Source organism: Ursus maritimus, unplaced genomic scaffold (genome assembly GCF_017311325.1).
Source record: "Ursus maritimus isolate PB19 unplaced genomic scaffold, ASM1731132v1 scaffold_14, whole genome shotgun sequence".
Lineage (NCBI taxonomy): Eukaryota > Metazoa > Chordata > Mammalia > Carnivora > Ursidae > Ursus > Ursus maritimus.
In genome coordinates, this window is record NW_024423786.1 from 26427576 (window position 1) to 26445810 (window position 18235).

Genomic DNA, 18235 nt, shown 5'->3' on the forward strand with positions numbered 1-18235 from the left:
CCCCCCCCCCCCGAGAGTGAGAACTTTCTCATTATTTTTATCATTGTCCTTCACATTAAGAAGACCGTTAAAGATATTTAAATCACAGGGAAAATATGCTTTGAATCTTTTTGGTTTTTTTACTGAATAATTTCCTCCAAACTGTTATATTGTGGAATACTGGACATGTCTAATGGAACTAAAGGAGGGGTAAGCTAGCAAGGGACCTTGCCTAGGTGTAGGGAATTAGTAAGTGTCTAGTGATCACTCCGGGCTCTTTGTTTTAATTGTTTACTATTTCTTTCTTGTACCACTAATTGTGTTTAATTATTTCTGAACTAAAAAGCATTAGAAGGAAACTGTCTGCTCCCAGCGTGGTTATGTGGTTACGTTTCAATAAATGAGATTTCCTTTCCTGTGAATACTGATTAGCCACCTAGCATTTTCACCCACTACAAGTATTGGTTGTATGCAGAACATCTGCCCATTGCCCAAGACCTTAGCTCTCATTCTCCTTGCTTGCTCTCCACTTTAAGGCTTCCTTTGCCTGGGGTAAAAGAGATTTGGGTTCAGAGAAGTTAAAGGGTGATCAAGGGAGGTAATCACTGAGTGTCCCACAATTTTTCTTGTTGAAAATTTTCAAAACTCACATGCATATTCTAATGATAGCACTAGAACTCTTTAAAAAAAAAAAATGTAAAGCTCTTCTTACTTAGGACTACATTTGGAGATGATGCATTCTTTTAAAATTGAATGATTCTGCCCTTGGGCAGTGTTCCCAATTAGGGAGGATTAAGTAACCTTTTTACAGCAATGGGCAATACCATTCTTTGCCTCATTGTGCCTGTTTTTTGTTTGGGGTTTTTTTTTTTTCTAAGTCAAGTGAGGCTGAAGATGGACAATGTGATTTTTTTTTTCAGCTCTAGCATGATGTGCCTGACCTGCTCCCAGGAGTGTGTGGAATGTACAGGCATCTTTGGTCGGTGCTGTACACAAACTGTGATTCTTCCTGCTTTCCATGGCAGGAAAGGCAGCAAAGAATCATAAACACTGGAGGATGAGAATCTCATGTTTCAGTGGATTCTGGAGTAAAAACCTCATTTCATAGTACATTTCTGCATAAACCTGAACCCTGTGTGAGGTTTTCCCCCTTGTTACCAATTAGGAGTCTCTGGTTGTAAACAAAAGAAAAGCAGCTGACTCTTTCAAGTGAAAATAAAACAAACAAACAAAACTTTTCATTTGACCCCAGTAGAGACAAAGGGCAGAGCATCTTCAGGGATCTAGCTCAGGGGTTGGCAAATCTTTTTTGCAAAGGACCAGATGGTAAATATTTTCTGTGTTGTGGATCATATAGTCTCTGTCACAACTAACCAGCTCTGCTGTTGTAGCACAAAAGCAGGTGTAGACAATACATAAATAGTGGGCATGGCTAAGTTCCAATAAAACTTTATTTATAAAACAGATAGCGAGTCATATTTGGCTTTCATGCTGTGTCTTGCCAACCCCTCTCTAGATGGAGCAGAAATTAGAGGATAATTACTGTAGGGAATTTCTGTCTTAATAAATCCTTTTTAACTCTCACCCACTCTGCTCAGGTTTCAAATTCTCAGGAAGGTCTCATAGGCCAGCTTGTTCTACCGGCCCACTCACTGGCCAGGGAAGGGCAGTGTATTTTAACAGATAGTCCCACCAAGATGACACCCACTGGGGAAGAAATCGTTCCTTTAAGGAGAATTGGGCTTCCAGATATGAGGGGAAGTATGCTAGGCAGGTAACAAAAACAGATATCCAGCCCCTCTTGCTCTTGCAAAGACCATTTTTTCTTATTTTGGCCAGTGTTGACGATGGGTGCAGGTTTTATTCAAAGAAATGTTTACCTAGGAAAATATGTCATCTTAAAAGGACAGGAAGATTGCAGCAGGGAGCCTGGGTGACTCAGTCGGTTAAGTGCCTGACTCTTGATTTTGGCGCAGGTCATGATCTTGCTGTGGTGGGATTGAGCCCCATATCGGGCTCTGTGCTCAGTGCAGAGTCTGCTTCAGATTCTGTCTCTCTCTCCCTCACTCTCTCTCTCTCAAATAAATAAATAAATAAAATCTTTTTTAAAAATGACAGGCAGATTGTTAACTAAAGAAGTCGAGAGTGAAATTCTGTGACATGGAATAGAACTAAGAATCCCTACTGATTGGGAAAAAAAGGGGGGGGGCAAATTGAACCTGGAGAAAAATTATGTGTAACACTTTACTTGTCCATGGGATTATAAAGACCCAACCAAGCTCTAGGTTCAGATAGTTCAAGGCTGTGCAGTATAGTTCCTTGGCCCCAGCTAAGCACTGTCTCTGTCTCTTTAGTCAGATTTTCAGTAGGAAACATCTGATTGGTCACTGGGTAGACAATGGATTGGTTGGCCTTAGATCAGGTGACCTGCCCTGCTCCAGTCAGCCATATTGGAGGGAGGGTAGCATATGGTTTATAGAGGTGGTGTTTCCAATAACTTTAATTGGACAGGCAGTGGTGTACATGTCCTGTGATTGGTGCTATGGGAGCTAACAGAAACACAAGTTATGATATTGAACCCTCCTTTGAGGAGCTTACCATTTCATTGAGGCAGTAATGCTCATTGGTGACATAGTAAAAGAATGATACAAGACTGTATTATCAAGGGAAATATTCAAGAGCCAAAATATATATTACAGATGTACTTACAATATGGAAGTTCCTTCCTAACATCATAAATTCTGGTCCCCAAAGTCAATTAAAATAATGATTTTGTGCTTTCTATGATGTCCTAAGCTGTTTAAAAACAGAAAACACGTATGTTCAAGGTAGAGTCATTATATCAGAATCCTCAGAGAATAGAGATGAAATTTTTATAAATCAGAAATTGCCTAAATATTTTCTCAGAGAGAAGTCATAAATCTGTTTTCCTGTTCAACATTTTAAAATTAAACCCAGTGTATTTTAAAGTAACACATAATTTGTCCAGTATAGGCAGAGAAATTTAACTTAGGTCCAAGGCAATAAGCCCAAAAATACATTCACAGCTTTATTTGGAAGAAGCTGACCAGCGAGAAGCATTGTTTGCAGGTATTTTGAAGTAACGCTGGTTTGAGCTAGGGTTCAATAGAAAGCACAAATCTGCCATCAGAACCCAGAACTAAAAAAAACTGTTGCCAGTACAGTTGGAGGCTTAATAAATAATTCATGGGAATTGCACTGCTTTGAGGACTAGTTGGTTTTTTTTATAGGCAAACTGATTTTACAAGTTAAGGGTCAGAGTGAAGGATACTAGCAAACACATTGGTTTTGAAAAGATAAGGGCATTGTGGAAAGAGAAAAACACTCAAGATGTAGATAAATAAGAGAACTATGAGAAGCTTGTGTGGGAAATTAGCTGAAACGCAAACATAATTCTGTGACAACCATGAGAGAGAACAGTAGACAGAAAGTGCCCCTGAAGAGAGGCTTGTCAATATGGAATCCAATTAAGGTCCTTGTGGAGGTAAAAAAATAAATTAAAAAACACATCTTGCTGCCATCTGCCACTGAAGTTGAGGCTATTGTGAAGGGAGAGAAGGGAACATTCCCTGCAAGGAAATGATGTCTAAGTGACATTCCATGATGCTTTGGGTAATTGAATGAGTTAATATGGAAGCTCAGTTTCAACAACTGGTGTGTCATTAGGCATGTAATTTGACCCTGTGTTGAAAGGGAAGTTAAATGTTGCATCTAAACAAGCACTTGGATTTTTAAAAGAAAAGAGTTTCTCAGTAGACTGTGGTGTCCATCAACACCTCTGTACTTCTCAGGGATGCAGAGGGGTTAAAGGAAGACAATAAATGGGACTGCTTTGGAAGGCACAAGACATTATCATTCATGGGGCGTCTTTTGAACACCTACTGAGATCCTAATTTGTGCATGGAGAAGCCCTGTTTCTGCCGTCTGGGGGTTCAGGAGGCATGTGCAGGAAACAGCCCCACAGAAGGGAATTTCTCGTGCCGGCTTTCTGTCCATTGTCTGCACGACTTGAGAGCGCATTCTGTCACATTTGTCTCTGACCTTCCAACCGGCTGCCTTTGTGTCCCTAAGCTGCAGATCGAGGTGGGGATTCACCTGTTGACTGATGTCTGATGTGTTCAGTGTTCCAGTACCTGTGCCGGTGGGTCCCAGCGGCGTGTGGTTGTGTGTCAGGATGAAAACGGATACACCGCAAATGACTGCGTGGAGAGAATAAAACCCGATGAGCAAAGAGCCTGTGAATCTGGCCCGTGTCCTCAATGGGCTTATGGCAGCTGGGGAGAGGTGAGAGAGAGCCATCCGTTTGTCTGTCCTGTGGAAAAAATACAGAGCGATTTTGCTGACCAAACTGTGCTGTCGTTTATAGTTTATTTTAAGGATGAAGAATGAGTTCTAGTGAAAGCTTCTTGATTTGAGGTTAACTAGGAGACCTGTTTTAATTCTGGACTATTTTGAGAGTGCATTTCTTACCAATTAGAGACAGTTCTTAAATACATAGGAGGGGAAAATTAGCAAAGCATGTGGATAAAAGCTAGGTTAAATTGTGGGTTGACCTCTGCTGATTAAAATATGGACACTTTTAAGGTAATCAGAAATATGTGTTAAATTGGTCCATGAAAGCCTTTCCATATTTTTCATAGTTTTGGGGTGTTTGTGATGACTCTTGTTCCCATGGCATATGTAAAATCCTCAATGAAACCAAATCCTGGTATTTCAAATCCTTGATGAAACCAGAACGAATAGGTGCTGTTATCCCCATCAGAGGTGATGCATTTTAATGATGGGAGAGAATAATTCGCTGTATAATACCAACTAATAAAGTTCTTCAGCTGTTACCTTTTAAGAGTGGCATCCTATGACCAATGAGGGGCAGTAGAGTGTTTGGAGTCAACAAAACTGGATTCCCTTGCCAGCCCTGACTCTCATCAGCTTTGCGGCCTTGGCAAATTGTATAACTTTCGCCATGTCTATGGCATCGTCTATAAATGGGAATAATAATGGCACCAATTCATGACTATTATATGAGATAGTGCATGTCAAATACCTAGCACGTGGTCTTCAGTCAGAGTTAACTGCTATTATAATAATGATAATCATTATCATTGCTGCTCCTAATGTTTATCAGTAGTAGTAGTAGTAGTAGTAGTAGTAGTAGTATCAAATAGGGTTTTCAGCCGCTCTTCTGGGTAGGGCTTAGATGCTCATTGTTTTGTGTGTGATTAACCAAGAATGTATCTCTCTACTCTTGAGTCCACAGGGAGAGCACATATTTAGAGCATGTTGCATTGGTCTGTCTTGACTGTAAAATTTATAAAATAAAACATGAGGATTCACATCTTGGAGACCCCAGTGCCAAGAGGGGGAAAAGACAAATGAGGTGGAGGGGCACGTTAGTCCCCACTCCTGGCTAACCGAAATCCCGTGTCACACTTCACATAACCTAGTCGTCACAGGCAGTCATAACAGAGTGTTCTGTTGACTTTGGTTGGTAGTACGTCATTCTGGAGGGCTTTGATGAAAGGCAGGAAGGGGGAGTCAGGCTTCAAGACTCATGTATTATGGGTTTCCCAAAACTCCTCACGGAGTTCTGTCCTGTGGGGCCCGTGATTAAGCTTCTGTAATTGGACCGGAGCCAGGAGAGTACACGCATTCACTGGGATGCTTGCTGTCAGCACAGACCAGATCATTCCAAATTCTGTGGGAGATCTGGCCTTGACACAGCAGGAGAGCCAAATGTCAGTGTTCCTGGAAGTGAGCACAGCAGCACTGTCCAAGAAATACAACTTGTTCCTGCCTCAGAAGTTTGGGTCTAGCCAGAGTCAGAACTTTATCCAACATTCCCACCACGTTGTTTATTCATCCCCGGGGGAAGTCATCGTTCTCCTGGGATTCAGAGAGAGCATAAAATATCGTAACGTCAGAAAGTTCTATGGAGATTGGAGTCACAGAAGAGCCAAAAGTTGGTGACAGCTTCTTAGAAGTTGCCAGGAAATAAACTCCACTGAGTCATTATATCCTTTATTTGGTACTGGGTGGTGTAGGGAATTTTATTTGTTTGTTTGATTTTGGGTTTCATATCCATCAAAGAAATGGCTGCAACCTTATCCTAGTCACTTGCAATTACATTGACCTCGATCAAGTTAGTTAACTTCTCTTAAGCTCACTTGTCCCATTTGTAAAATGAGGCACATAATTAGAGTCTCCTCTTGATGAGAGGATGCCTGTAAAAGCACTTAGTACAGGTGAAGAGGACACACTTAGTGAACTGTGTCTAACATCAAGGTAGACAGTTCTAGTCTGTTGGATATAAATACGTTGGTAATTCAGCTTGGGTCCACCTACAGACTTCCCTTGCCCAATGCCATGATAGAATTTGGTGAAGAAATTGCTGTTTTGGGAAAGAAGCTATAATTTGTCATTGGCTTCTCAGAGTGACTGTAACTTTGCTTTCTCCTCTTCCAGTGCACTAAGCTATGTGGTGGAGGCTTGCGGACAAGACTGGTGGTCTGTCAGCGGCCCAGCGGTGAACGGTTTCCAGACTTGAGCTGTGAAATCCTCGATAAGCCTCCAGATCGTGAGCAGTGTAATACACACGCTTGTCCTCCAGACGCTGCATGGAATACTGGCCCTTGGAGTTCGGTACGGCCCTAACTATTAATGTTTGTTAACCAAACTGTCTTAACTAACAGACCCAATTCCCAGGTATTCTGGGGCACTCCTCTGCGACAGACAGTTGTCATACTCACAAGGGCATCCCTGAAACTGGGCTGTGGTCTATGATTTTCTTCACACTGACACACAACAGAATTAATGTTTTGTGATTTTGCCAAAGTGACTTTACAGAAATACGTGTACCTCATATAGGCCTGGGGCCAATGTCAAGAAGTAGCTTCCGTTTTTGTTTTGTTTTGTTTTTAGAAAAGCAAAACTGTCTATATAGATATTTTAAAGAAATGAAATAAGTTCATGTAGTTATTAAGCTCCTAAGTGATTTCAGCAGACAACTCAATAGCAGACATTCTTTCCTTTCCTAAACTATGGGAGTCTTGACTTTTGGGGGAAGATACCTGCATATTGAGGCCAAAGCAATTTTTTCTTCCATGACTATAATTTGCCTCTATGTGACTCGGGTACAAAGTCAACATAATGACCACCAAGGCTGTGCCCACAAAATAGACTGAAATCATTGTGAAAATGCGAAAGACCAACAACACTGGACTCAATGACTTGGAGCCTTTGAAGGTATCCGAAATGTTCTCTCTCTTTCCCCAAGACACAAAGCCCATCGCGAGATGATTTTTTGCTTCAGTCCTAGGCTTCCCTTGCTATCTGCTTAGCTGACATCGCGAGACAGGTTTGCCACTGTAAATACTATGCAAACTTCTGGGGCAGCTCTTGGCAAACAGAAGGTCGGCTATGTCAAAACAGTGCTTTGGCTAAGTTGTGTTATAATCTGTGCAGCTGTTAGGGCTGGGTCATGTAAATAGAGTAAATGTCTCTGTAAGTACATTAATTGCACAGAATCTGAATTTAGTAGGATATGAAGTTATATCCGCAAGCCTTTTTTATTCCATAGGGTTCGGAGGGAAAGTCCTAACCATTCCTGAAACCAGATAAAGAGCAGATGAACTGAAGTTAAATGACTAATACCTGTTGATGCTTCTAGGAGCCAAGGGTTTCAGGGTCTGAGACTGTGTCTGCAGGTAGAGCCTAGCTCTATAACTGCTGTACTCAGCGTTAAGTAGAAAGCTAGAGAATGTAGAGTATCCTCTCTACTGGTACTAGTTAGCTGGGGCGTCAGGCTTTCATTCAAGAGCTTAAGAAATGCCTCAGAGTCAGATGTGTATTTACCCGAACCATTTTGTCCGCAGTCCTGGCCACCCTCCCAAAGTGAACATTTTGAAAAAGATCACAAGTGACTATGGAATGTCAGGAACATCCACCGGCATCCCCACTTCCCTCAGTCACCTATGACAGATTATTTTTCATGAAATTGTCCCTCTTGAGCCCACTGTATTTTTACCTTGTTCACTCGGCCAACAGCAACACCACATCAGAGTTGTGTCTCAGAAACGACTAGCCCTCTAAAAAGTTGCTTTTCGTTAATTTTGAGCAAAAAATATCCCCTAACCTTCAGAGGGTGTGTGTGTGTGTGTGTGTGTGATCATAATACATTACATATCGTATACATTTATGTCTATGTATGTACATTATATGCAATGTATAATGTATATTCAATTGGTTTCCATAGCATTCTCTTCCTTGAATGCTTTCTTAAATACCACTCATTTTTTTTTACGCAGGATCACCACCCTCTCCCACAGATGTTTTAAGAGCTTACATGCTTAAATCATAAAATATGACCTGCTAATTTAGCTGAAAACGTTAAGATTCTTATTGCAGCTGTTCTTCTTAGGCCTGCACACAGTTTTCTGAAACACGCACACAGAAAAGAGAGAGAGAAAGAGATGCTAATGCTCTGTTATACACAGAAGAGGATACATGGATTTGGAAACTATTTTTGCTGCCAATATGATTATAATGCTTCCTTTGTAAAGTGATCATTATTCGAGTATATATTTAAATGCCTCTGCAGTCTAGGAGCAAGGCCACCCGTGCAAGGCTTCTAATGGTGATTTTTAAAAAAGGAAATCAAAAGCATTTTATTTAAATAGCTACATTTGTAATATATTACTTAAATATATGTGTGTGAGGGCAGTCTTTCAGATTCTTACTATAGGACTTTGATTTTACTTTTATGTTGATTTTTGTGGATGCTTTGGTACAATTTCTGAGCAATTCTAAATGTAAGCATACCTCAGTGAATCGTGTTAATAGCCATAAAGCCACTTCAGTGGTGCTTCATCATTGTAACTGACAGTGAAATTAACGACAAAAAGTGTATTGGAGGTGCTAACACCTTGCTTTCTCTTGAAAGCCGACTCGATTTATTAGAGACCAAGGGTAGCAATTCACCCTTCAGTAGGATTGCTTTCTCTCCCCAGATTTTCACACACTAGGGAGAGTGTCCAGAAGCACCTGCTGCTGTGTGAGTAGGACTTTGCCAAGGTCAAAATGGAGATGGCCTCATTCCACAATTGTCACTAAGGAGCAGGATTTAGGAAAGAAACGCCACATCATTGTTAGCATGGCTGCCAGAGTCTCTAAAATGAAGCTTTGGTGAACGGCAGGTTCAAGGACTCCTTTTAGACCCTTTGTTCTGGCTCGTGTCATTCCAGATTTAGAATCATGATTATGAAAAACATCCTCTAAAACTCCAGTCTTTTCTGTCCTCTTTTGAATGTGTCCTTGCACTCTTACTTGGTAACGTGCTGATTTCAAAATAAGGTTCTTACACTGATACGCGTTTCCGTTGGCTCCTGCAGTCAGTCCTGGGAGCAGGCTGAGGAGGGGGTGCACGCGTCCCATCACTAGAGAATACATTGGAAAGAGCGCTCTGTGCTATCAAACCGCAGCGGGGAGTAGGTTAAAAATCCGCAGCATTGGACAGGAAGCAGATCCATCGAGATAAGGAAAGTAACAGAGGTTGCAGGTGGTGTCACCTCTCCAAGCAGGTCCTCTAACATTCCTTTCCGCGGTGCACTGTGTATCTGCTTGCTGATCATCTTGGAGACCGTGGTTCTCCTTAGGAGAACCTGCTTGTTGGGGTTTTTCACGACAAACCTGAAAGTGTTCTCTGAGCCTTGCTTTAGGTGCTTTGGAATAACGCTTGTCGACCTGAATAATGAGAATTTATGAGCTCACGAAGGAACTGTGGTTTTGTTTCTGCCTGGCCAACTTATGAATTTGTGTCTACCTCATTTTCATATTAAAGTTTGCAGCTTCCTTAGGTAGGAAGAGAAAATGTCTTACAACAGTATTTTATCACCTCACTGCATCTATCTCTAGCAAAAATAAAAGACTGTAAATATCACTACCATACTTCCTGAAGACAGTTTTGAGCCGCCAAGCCTAGTATTATCTGAATATTTTGAGCAGTACAGATTTCTATGTGTTTATATAATAAAGCATATTTATTTTTTCCATGTTATTTAATTTTATATACAATGTTTAAAAATCCGTGTTTATCAGCAGACTGTAAAGGCAAATAGGCTATGTGAATTAGATTGCATGTATATGTTTCTTTGGGTTTTAAAAAGATACATTTTAATTTTGTAAATCCCCTCCAACCTGTACCGTCCCTCTCTCAAACCTGAGTGGCCAACCGGCAAGCTTTATGTAATTGGGTAGTTTAAAATGTGTATTTTAAAGGGATACTTAAAAAAAATTCTGAATTGGAAATGATGCTTAGTGATATAAACAAAAATATACGAGGCTTAACATTTTGTTGTTTTTTTTCTTTTCTAATACTGTTGTCCTGATTCACTGAGTCTCAACTATGAAATATGAATGCTCCATTTATTGAATTTGCGGATAATGATAAAACATAGCCAGAAGACAAAACAAGTGATTAAAAGAAATGGTTCTAAACGTGTAAGAAGAGCTAGGGACAGGAAAACACTAACCTAATATGCACAAATTTGATCACACCTTATTCTTTGTGTTCAGAGAACCGTAAAAGACTTCAATGTTCGTCAGTTTTGTTATTTGTTCACCTGCAGTACATTTCAGAAAGAATTTCTTATTAAAGAAAAATAAAATATGATTGCGGTAAACATGGAAGTTTTAAGAGGGCCTGAAGTTTTGAAAAAATTCTACATCGTAAAGATGACCCCTGATGCCTCTTGGTCCCACGTGCCCCTGCTGAGCCTCCATTTGACATGTGGTTTAGTCTGGTAATTGAGAGTGGGAAGGAGCAACCTCAGGAAGTCCCTGTGTGAGTTTGAGGGCTATAGAAGGTGTGAAATAAGGTAACTTCTCCAAAGCAGGCGACGATAGCTAACTTGTACTGAGTACTTAATATGTACCAAGCCAAGTTAAGCGAACACACATCATATTTAGCCCCCATGTTACCCGGGAGGGTGGTGGTTTTGTGAATCCGTTCGACTGTGGTTATCTACTGTAATAAGATGTCCGTGTCGGTATACTGACGATATTAATCCTGCTTCATGTGCTAGAAACAGCCTCTATTCTTACTGAGATTTTTGAACTCCTGTTGATATTCAATAAAGGGTATACCTAAAACTCAGACTGCATCAACCCCAACATTATTTAGCTAATATTGATATTGTCCTTTTGACTCCAGCCACAGAAAATCCAAATTTATTTCTGTCTTGGTAAATTCCCATAACCAGTGATTATAAACACTTCGAACAACTGGTTATGTTTGGGGAATGGCAAAGCATCTCTGTTTCATTTTAATGTTATCACATTAGCCAGATTAGGAGGATGATATAAAGATTTTGACCATAAGGAATATCACAGTAAATGCATATGCATTTTTTATAAACATAAGATTTTTTTATTAATGAAGACACATCTCAAATATACTGCTAGTGCCCTTTTAAACAAAGAAATAAGAAATACATTATTTGGCTCTATCAATACAGAGTATTAAAAATAAGACAGTTTTTTTTTAAATCAGAACAAGCAAAACACTGGCCTGATTCTATCTCATTGGAGATAAAACTTAGTTGGCTTTTTTTGTTTTCATTGTTTACAGTGATTGTATGCCTATGGGAGACTCTTCCTGCTTCCTGACAGCTGATATTTCATGATAGCTTGACAGATTTCTATTTTTGCAGTTTTTAAAAGTCCAAAGGTGGGGGAAGCAGAGATAGGAGGTTATTAGGTCCTGAGGAGGAGTGTAGGTCTTCTCACTGACTCACGTCAGCGAATTGTCCTTCTGGAATGGAAAGGAATGGGAACTTTGGAATGTGGAGTGGGAGGTAGAGATTGAGTCCACGTCTAATTGGTTGGGAGGGAATCCTGATTAGTAAAGGCAGTCGAGGAAGATTTATTTTATGGAGAGGGAGTAAACAATTCTAGGTCATTCCTTTAAAAAAAGGGGGGGTGTGGTCATCATTTATTTTTCAGCAAATACTTTTTACGTGCCTGTTGTTAGCCAGGCACTGTTCTAGGTGCTAGGGATACAGCAGTGAACAAGTCAGAGCTATACATTCAAATGGAGAAGGAGAAACTATCATATGAAACAAATAAAACCAATTATACATGTAATTAAAGAACTGACACTTTTTTTCCTGGCAGCCTCATTACAATCATAAAAATAAAAATACAGATTACTCTTAGAGGTAACACACATGGTTCCTAATGATCTTTGTTCACTAAATAAAAATTATCATTCCTATCTTTCCTTTTAAATTTACAATTACACAATCATTTTCAGGGATAAACACTCCCTGGCTGGTGGCATAGAACTTTTAAAAAAACCTTCTATCAGAGAGTGTGCTTCTAATCACCCTTACATTAAAACCCAGACATGAGTTCAGTGGTCTGAGAGCCAGGATAAGCAGAGGGCCTGGCTTTCCATCTCTCCCCGCCAGGGTTCTCAGCCTCCACACAAGTGTGGGAAGTCCTGGCTGAGGTTCATTTTCCCCTGTGTTATTTAATGATTACCAATAAAAAAGATCTGGAATGTGTGGATTGCCACGCCACCATCTTTGTTTCTTGTCGTCTTATTTCCTCTAAAGTGGGATCATTTTCATGGATGGTTTTAAAGACCACAACTTCCCTTTCCAAAAATTTATAAAATGGAACATTGGCAGCCAAAAAAAAGAGTGTACAGGAAGTAGTATGGAAAGTAATCAATACAGACTGAGCCTACAACACCATTATTCTTAGCCAGATCTGCTCCCCTTTCTCCTATTAGAAAGGGGATGTGCCTTGGCCAATGCAGTCCAGTAACTTTCTTCAAAGATGGGAATGTTTTCTATTTTTGCTTTCCAATATGGAAGCTACTAGCCCCATGTGGTTAATATGGAGCACTTGAAATGTGGCTAAGTGCAACAAGGATACTGCACTTTACATTGTATTTCATTTTAATTACACCACCTGTGGCTGGTGGCTACCATATTGGACAGGGCAACCTCAGACGATCGTACATAGTTAGCAATTAATACTTAACTAGCCAAGAAATCAATAAACTGATAAAAGTAAATTGGAGAGAAAAACCCTATGTGAGCTTGTAAGGGGTCCCAAGTGAGTTCCATTCTCCTGCCTTTCTTCTGTTTTGTGCCTTTGTTTTGGAACACTTCGGCGGGTGTTCCCTGACAGCTGGGCATTAGAAAAACAGGACAGTGCAAAGAGAGGCTTATCAGAACCAGCTGTCTTGAGAGTAGTAACTCCAGGGCCTCAGTGTAAAAGCAGCTGTTAAAACAACTCTCCTCTTGTGTGTCTTAGAGTTCAAGTTCATCGTGGCAGTAAGTTCAGTTAAGGAGAAAGAGTGTTTATGTGTTCAATGGGCCGAAAGGGCAAGGCTTGATTGATGCTTTTTTAGGAGAAGACAAAAATGGGAAACACCAGGTAGTCACCTTGTAGAAGCTTGAATTCCAAGAGATCATTCCCTCTTTGAAGGAAGTTCAGGAAGGCAGCTTTTCATACTCACTGAGCCCTGTAGGTAAAGGTTGAGGAGTTTAGCTTTATGGGGCTGTGTTTGAAAGACACTTCAGAAGAATCAGGGTTGAGGTGATGGCTCCTCCATCCCTGTGATTCTCATCATTTAGCTTGGCAAAACTTAGCCTCCCCAGTGTTAAGAGAACCCTTATGGATTTATTCACATTCATGCCCCATACTGGCACCCCCTTGAAATTAAAAAGTACGCAACAACATTGGCTGCAGATTGAATGATGATGTCATCAATTCTCTTTTCCAGTGGCTAGATACTTGTTGTTGTTGTTGTATGTCCTTTTAGGGTGACATCTGAATTAAACTCTAAACCATTCTGGTGGTCCCTTTTTTAAAAGCGCTCATTAATCTGTTACATTCAGTCTCAGGTTGGCTGTACACTGATATGGGAAATAAGGAGAATAATTCTCAGTATCTCAGAAAGTGGATGAACTGATAGCTTCGGTTATCCACAAAAGAGCTGGTTTTTTGCTTCATTTAATTTTGCACAAGGTAGTTCTTTCCATGATTATTGGGAGGGCTTTGATTTTTTTTGTTTTATAACAATCACTTACATTTTGGAACATTTACTTTTTGCTAGGAATTCTACAAAGCAATTCACCCATATCTTCTAATTTAATCCTCTCCTTGATGAAGTTAGCACCATCAGAAAAGTTAACTAGTTGGGCCTAGGTCACACTGTTGAGAAGGGGCTGAGTTAGGCCTTGAACCTGGGACTTTCTGACTTTCAAGCCCCAGGTTTTACCCAAGATATAATCCCGTCATTTTACTCTTTAGTTGGTGAAGTGGTAAAATGCAACCTCTGCGAAAAGGAAATTTAAGATTTTCTGCTCTCCCGTATTATAACTAGTAGAAACATTCTGGAATTCCTGAGCCATGAACAGGTTTTGTTCAGAGCTCTAAAACGATGCATACGAGAAAATTATTTCTCTTAAAATTAAAACCAAGTAAAGAGCAAAATTTGGGTTTTTAGGAGATTTGGGAAAAAAGCATCCCATATTTATTAAACATGCATTGGGTGATATTTCTGACATTTTAATATACAAAGAGAAATGAAATAACTAATAATTTAAGTGTTTTCTTTGTTCAGTGGATCTGTAGATAATCGGGACAATAGATCAGATTGTGTTAAAGCCAGTTAGGGGTTTTGCAGATGTTTGTGGTGATAAGATTTATTGTAGAACACAGTCTGCTGCCCTACAAGTGAATAATGAAATTAAAATTTATTAAAAAGTGAGTTTACACTGAAAGCTCTCGGGTTGAAATAAAACCCATCAAATGCATAGAGATGTCTTTCTTGAGCTAAACTAAGCTCTTCTTTGGGCAACACTGAGCCTCCTCTGTTCCCATTGGTAGAACAGTCAACCACTTTGGGTTCTGTTCCTTTCTTCAGCCCTCACTGTCCCAACCACTACATTCCTCCATCCACCTGGCAGATGAAGGATAAGGCTTGGCTATGGTTTGGGAACTGTGTGAGATGGAGAGAGAGAAAATATAATGGAAAAAAAACAGGGGGCTTGCTTTCTTCTTCTTAGCTGAAACAGAGGAAGAAATACAGTTACCACATTTCAAGTGAAAAACCTATTAACCAAATCGCTTATTCAATTGTCCCAAACCTTAATTTCCTTTGGGCTGAACAGGCCCACTGTTTAAGTTTGTTGTCTTCCTCAAAGTGGGCATAACATAAACAGTATTGAAATGAATGCGTAAACGAATGGGCCCAGCTACTCAGGAGCTGAAATCCTACTTGCATTGGCCTAGAACTAAGGAAGTAAAGTGCTAACCTGTCTGAGGAAAGAATTTAAAAGAAACACAGAGGACTGAACAGTGGTGGTGTGTCCGTTGTGACTTCCTGACTTGGAGACTTGTATGGTGTTTACGTAACAGATTGTCCTTGATTTGGAGAAACTGGCGTTTTGGAGATGATGGAACATTATGTCTACAAGCCGCTCGTACACACATACACCATTATTATATGGGGAGGAAGGGATGAGCAAGTGTGGTAAAATGTTGGCACTCAGGAAACCTGGATAAGGGACTTCTTTGTGATGATCTTGAAATTTTTCTGTAAGTTTGATATATTTCAAAGTTATTGTTAAAATTTCTTAAAGAAACATAAATAGATTCAGAGTGTGTATTTTACTTCAAAGGAAGTGAAGAGTAGGTCTGGATTTATTTCAGGACTTTAAAAATTCTGACATATTTTAGGAAGCTGTTTTTAATCTCAGATTCATACTATCACATAATAATAAAAGTGAGGGGGCAGCCAGGGCTCAGCAAAAACAGAATCTTTCCCAGTTTTTCATTGGCTTATTTCCCATGACTTTGTCTTCTCCTTGTCCCCATCTCCCTTCCTCCCTTAGCCCCCTCCTGCCCATGCAGCTAAAATGAAAGACCCCTGGGAATGATGTGGGGTTTTTTTGCTCCCCTTTTCCCAGGGAAACCCAGACTTTCACTGCAAGCCTTGCCAGTAAATTCCAGTAAATACTTGGCTGTATGCAGACTCACCTTTTTTTTTTTTTTTTTTAATCTACTGCTACCCAGTAAAGCCCGGATTCCTTTGAAAACTAAGAGGTTTTTTTTTTTTCTTTTTTTCAAAAATGTGTGTTGTTTATTTTCCTTGCATTTAATAAAAAGCGTTTAACCAACCAATTCACCTATTTCATTGCAATTTGAACTTTTTTGGTGAAATCATGATTTCCCTTTCGTCATAAAATGTGAAATATCCGGGAACCCCTTAGCGGTGGCAGGTGAGGGACATGATGTCAGGGAGGAAGTGCCGTCCAGAAGAGCATGTTTATTCATTGTCGTTGAGATCTTCATTGCTGTGTGTGGGGATTGGTTTCACATTGTACATGTCACGTTCTCTAGAGACCAGGACTTCCCAACCCTTTTAGTCTGAGACCTTCCTGGATTGATGTTCAGGCCCTTTACCACTTCTATCCACCAAAAAAAGCTCTCTGGCCCCATCTCTAACAAGTCAGTTAAAATCAATTCAGTTTTGAGAGCTTTTGGACTTTCTGAAAACCTTAGGAAAATTCAGTGTTTTTCAGTTGGGGGTGATTTTTCCCCCCAGTGGACATTAAGCAATGTCTGGGGACAAATGTCACAAATAGGGTGGGAGCGCTCCTGAATTCTAACGGATGGAAGCCAGGGATGTGGGTAAGCATCCTACAATGCACAGCATAGCCCCTAACAACAAAGAATTATCTCACCCAAAATGTTAAAATAGTGCCAAGGTTGAGAAAGCCTGAAGAGACATCTGGTGAGGAGAGAGGGAGGACTCCTAATCAAAAGTCAAAGTTGAGGTCACAGTTACAAGCCCCGTGGAATGATACTGTTTAGCTATCAGAAAACAATTCTCTCTGGAGAGTTGAATTTCCCATTAAATATCATGTGGGATTCCAGGAAGCCATCAAGGTCAGTCGAAGATTTTCAAGGCTAAGCTGAAAGTATGAAATCTCAATGTTGTCTTACCGGACTGATTTTGTAAATCCACAAGCGGTGTCACTCACCCTTTTTCTGGAGGGGGGGAGGGAGGTCGTTATAAATGTGTACAAATGTGTCCAGTGTAATCTAGAGACCTTCTGCATGGCAAGTCAGCAGGAGTCACCAACTTTGGAAAGAGAGGCATCTATGAGAATGGGCATTTCTAAGAAAACAAGGGCTACTCCAACATGTTCATACATTTGGATTGTTCTGATAGCCCTGATAGGTCATATGTATTTGTTGCTTTTAGCTTTATGTTTCAAGCAATCCATGTTTCCCTCATCCGTGATAGAATTTGTGCATATGTAATGGTCCAGCTGGAGGAATTGGTGTCAGAGTTGAATATTTAGGTTTTTATTTTGGATACTTTTTAAAGGTAGGATGAATTCCTAGTTTGCATTTTATCTGGGAAGTGGCAGACTGTGTGTTTGATTGGAGACTAAGGCAGTGGTACAGAAAGTATTTCATGGGTTGTAAAGAGGTAGAATCAGGATATCCCAGTCTCAGCGCTGTTGACATTTGAGACCAGGTAATTCTTTGCTGGGGGGCTGGTCTCTGCCTTGTAAGAAGTTTAGCAGCAACCTTAACCTCTACCCACTGGATGCCAATAATATATCCCCTTGGTTTTAATAACCAAAAATGTCTTCAAACATTGCCACCTCCGCTGAGGGGTAACATCACCTCCTCCCTGTAGTTGTATGGATTTCCTACAGCAGAACTTTTCTTTCCATATTCTAATGGGCATTAGGTGGGTAGAATCTGCAGCATTTCCTTAATGTGTTTGATACCAAATTCCCATTTTCTTTTTAAGTCAGAGAAGTCTTCAAGATTATAAAATTGTTCCTTTCTCCTTTCTGGGAAGAACTGTTATGTTGTAGAGATCGCCAGGTTTTCACCATCTATTCTGTCAATTATTTCCCACTGGTTTTTTTAATCCTTAAGAGGAAGTCATATGTAGGCAATCAGTTTCTCCAGACATGTGGCATTAAATTGGCTTTTCAGTACATGAGCTTCGGAGAAGGAAAGTTTCTGAAGCGCTAGCTCTCCACACCTTCCCTTTTCCACTTTGCAAATCTTTCCTGCTTTAGCGGGAGGCAAATGCTATATATTTGCTGACTGCGACCTGCCGCGTGCACATACGTATATACCCTCAGGATAGCAGGCTCAGCTCTGACAAGAGTGGGTCAGAGAACGTTTGAGA

General features: G+C 40.3%; 1 protein-coding gene across 1 annotated transcript in view; it reads left to right on the forward strand.

The window, feature by feature from the left end:
* Positions 1–18235, forward strand: part of ADAMTS9 (ADAM metallopeptidase with thrombospondin type 1 motif 9) — a 155999-nt gene that overhangs the window by 81055 nt on the left and 56709 nt on the right. The window contains exons 27-28 of the mRNA XM_040628590.1: positions 4123–4284; positions 6463–6639. Coding sequence (XP_040484524.1) covers positions 4123–4284; positions 6463–6639 — 339 coding nt within the window. The remainder of the gene's footprint in view (positions 1–4122; positions 4285–6462; positions 6640–18235) is intronic.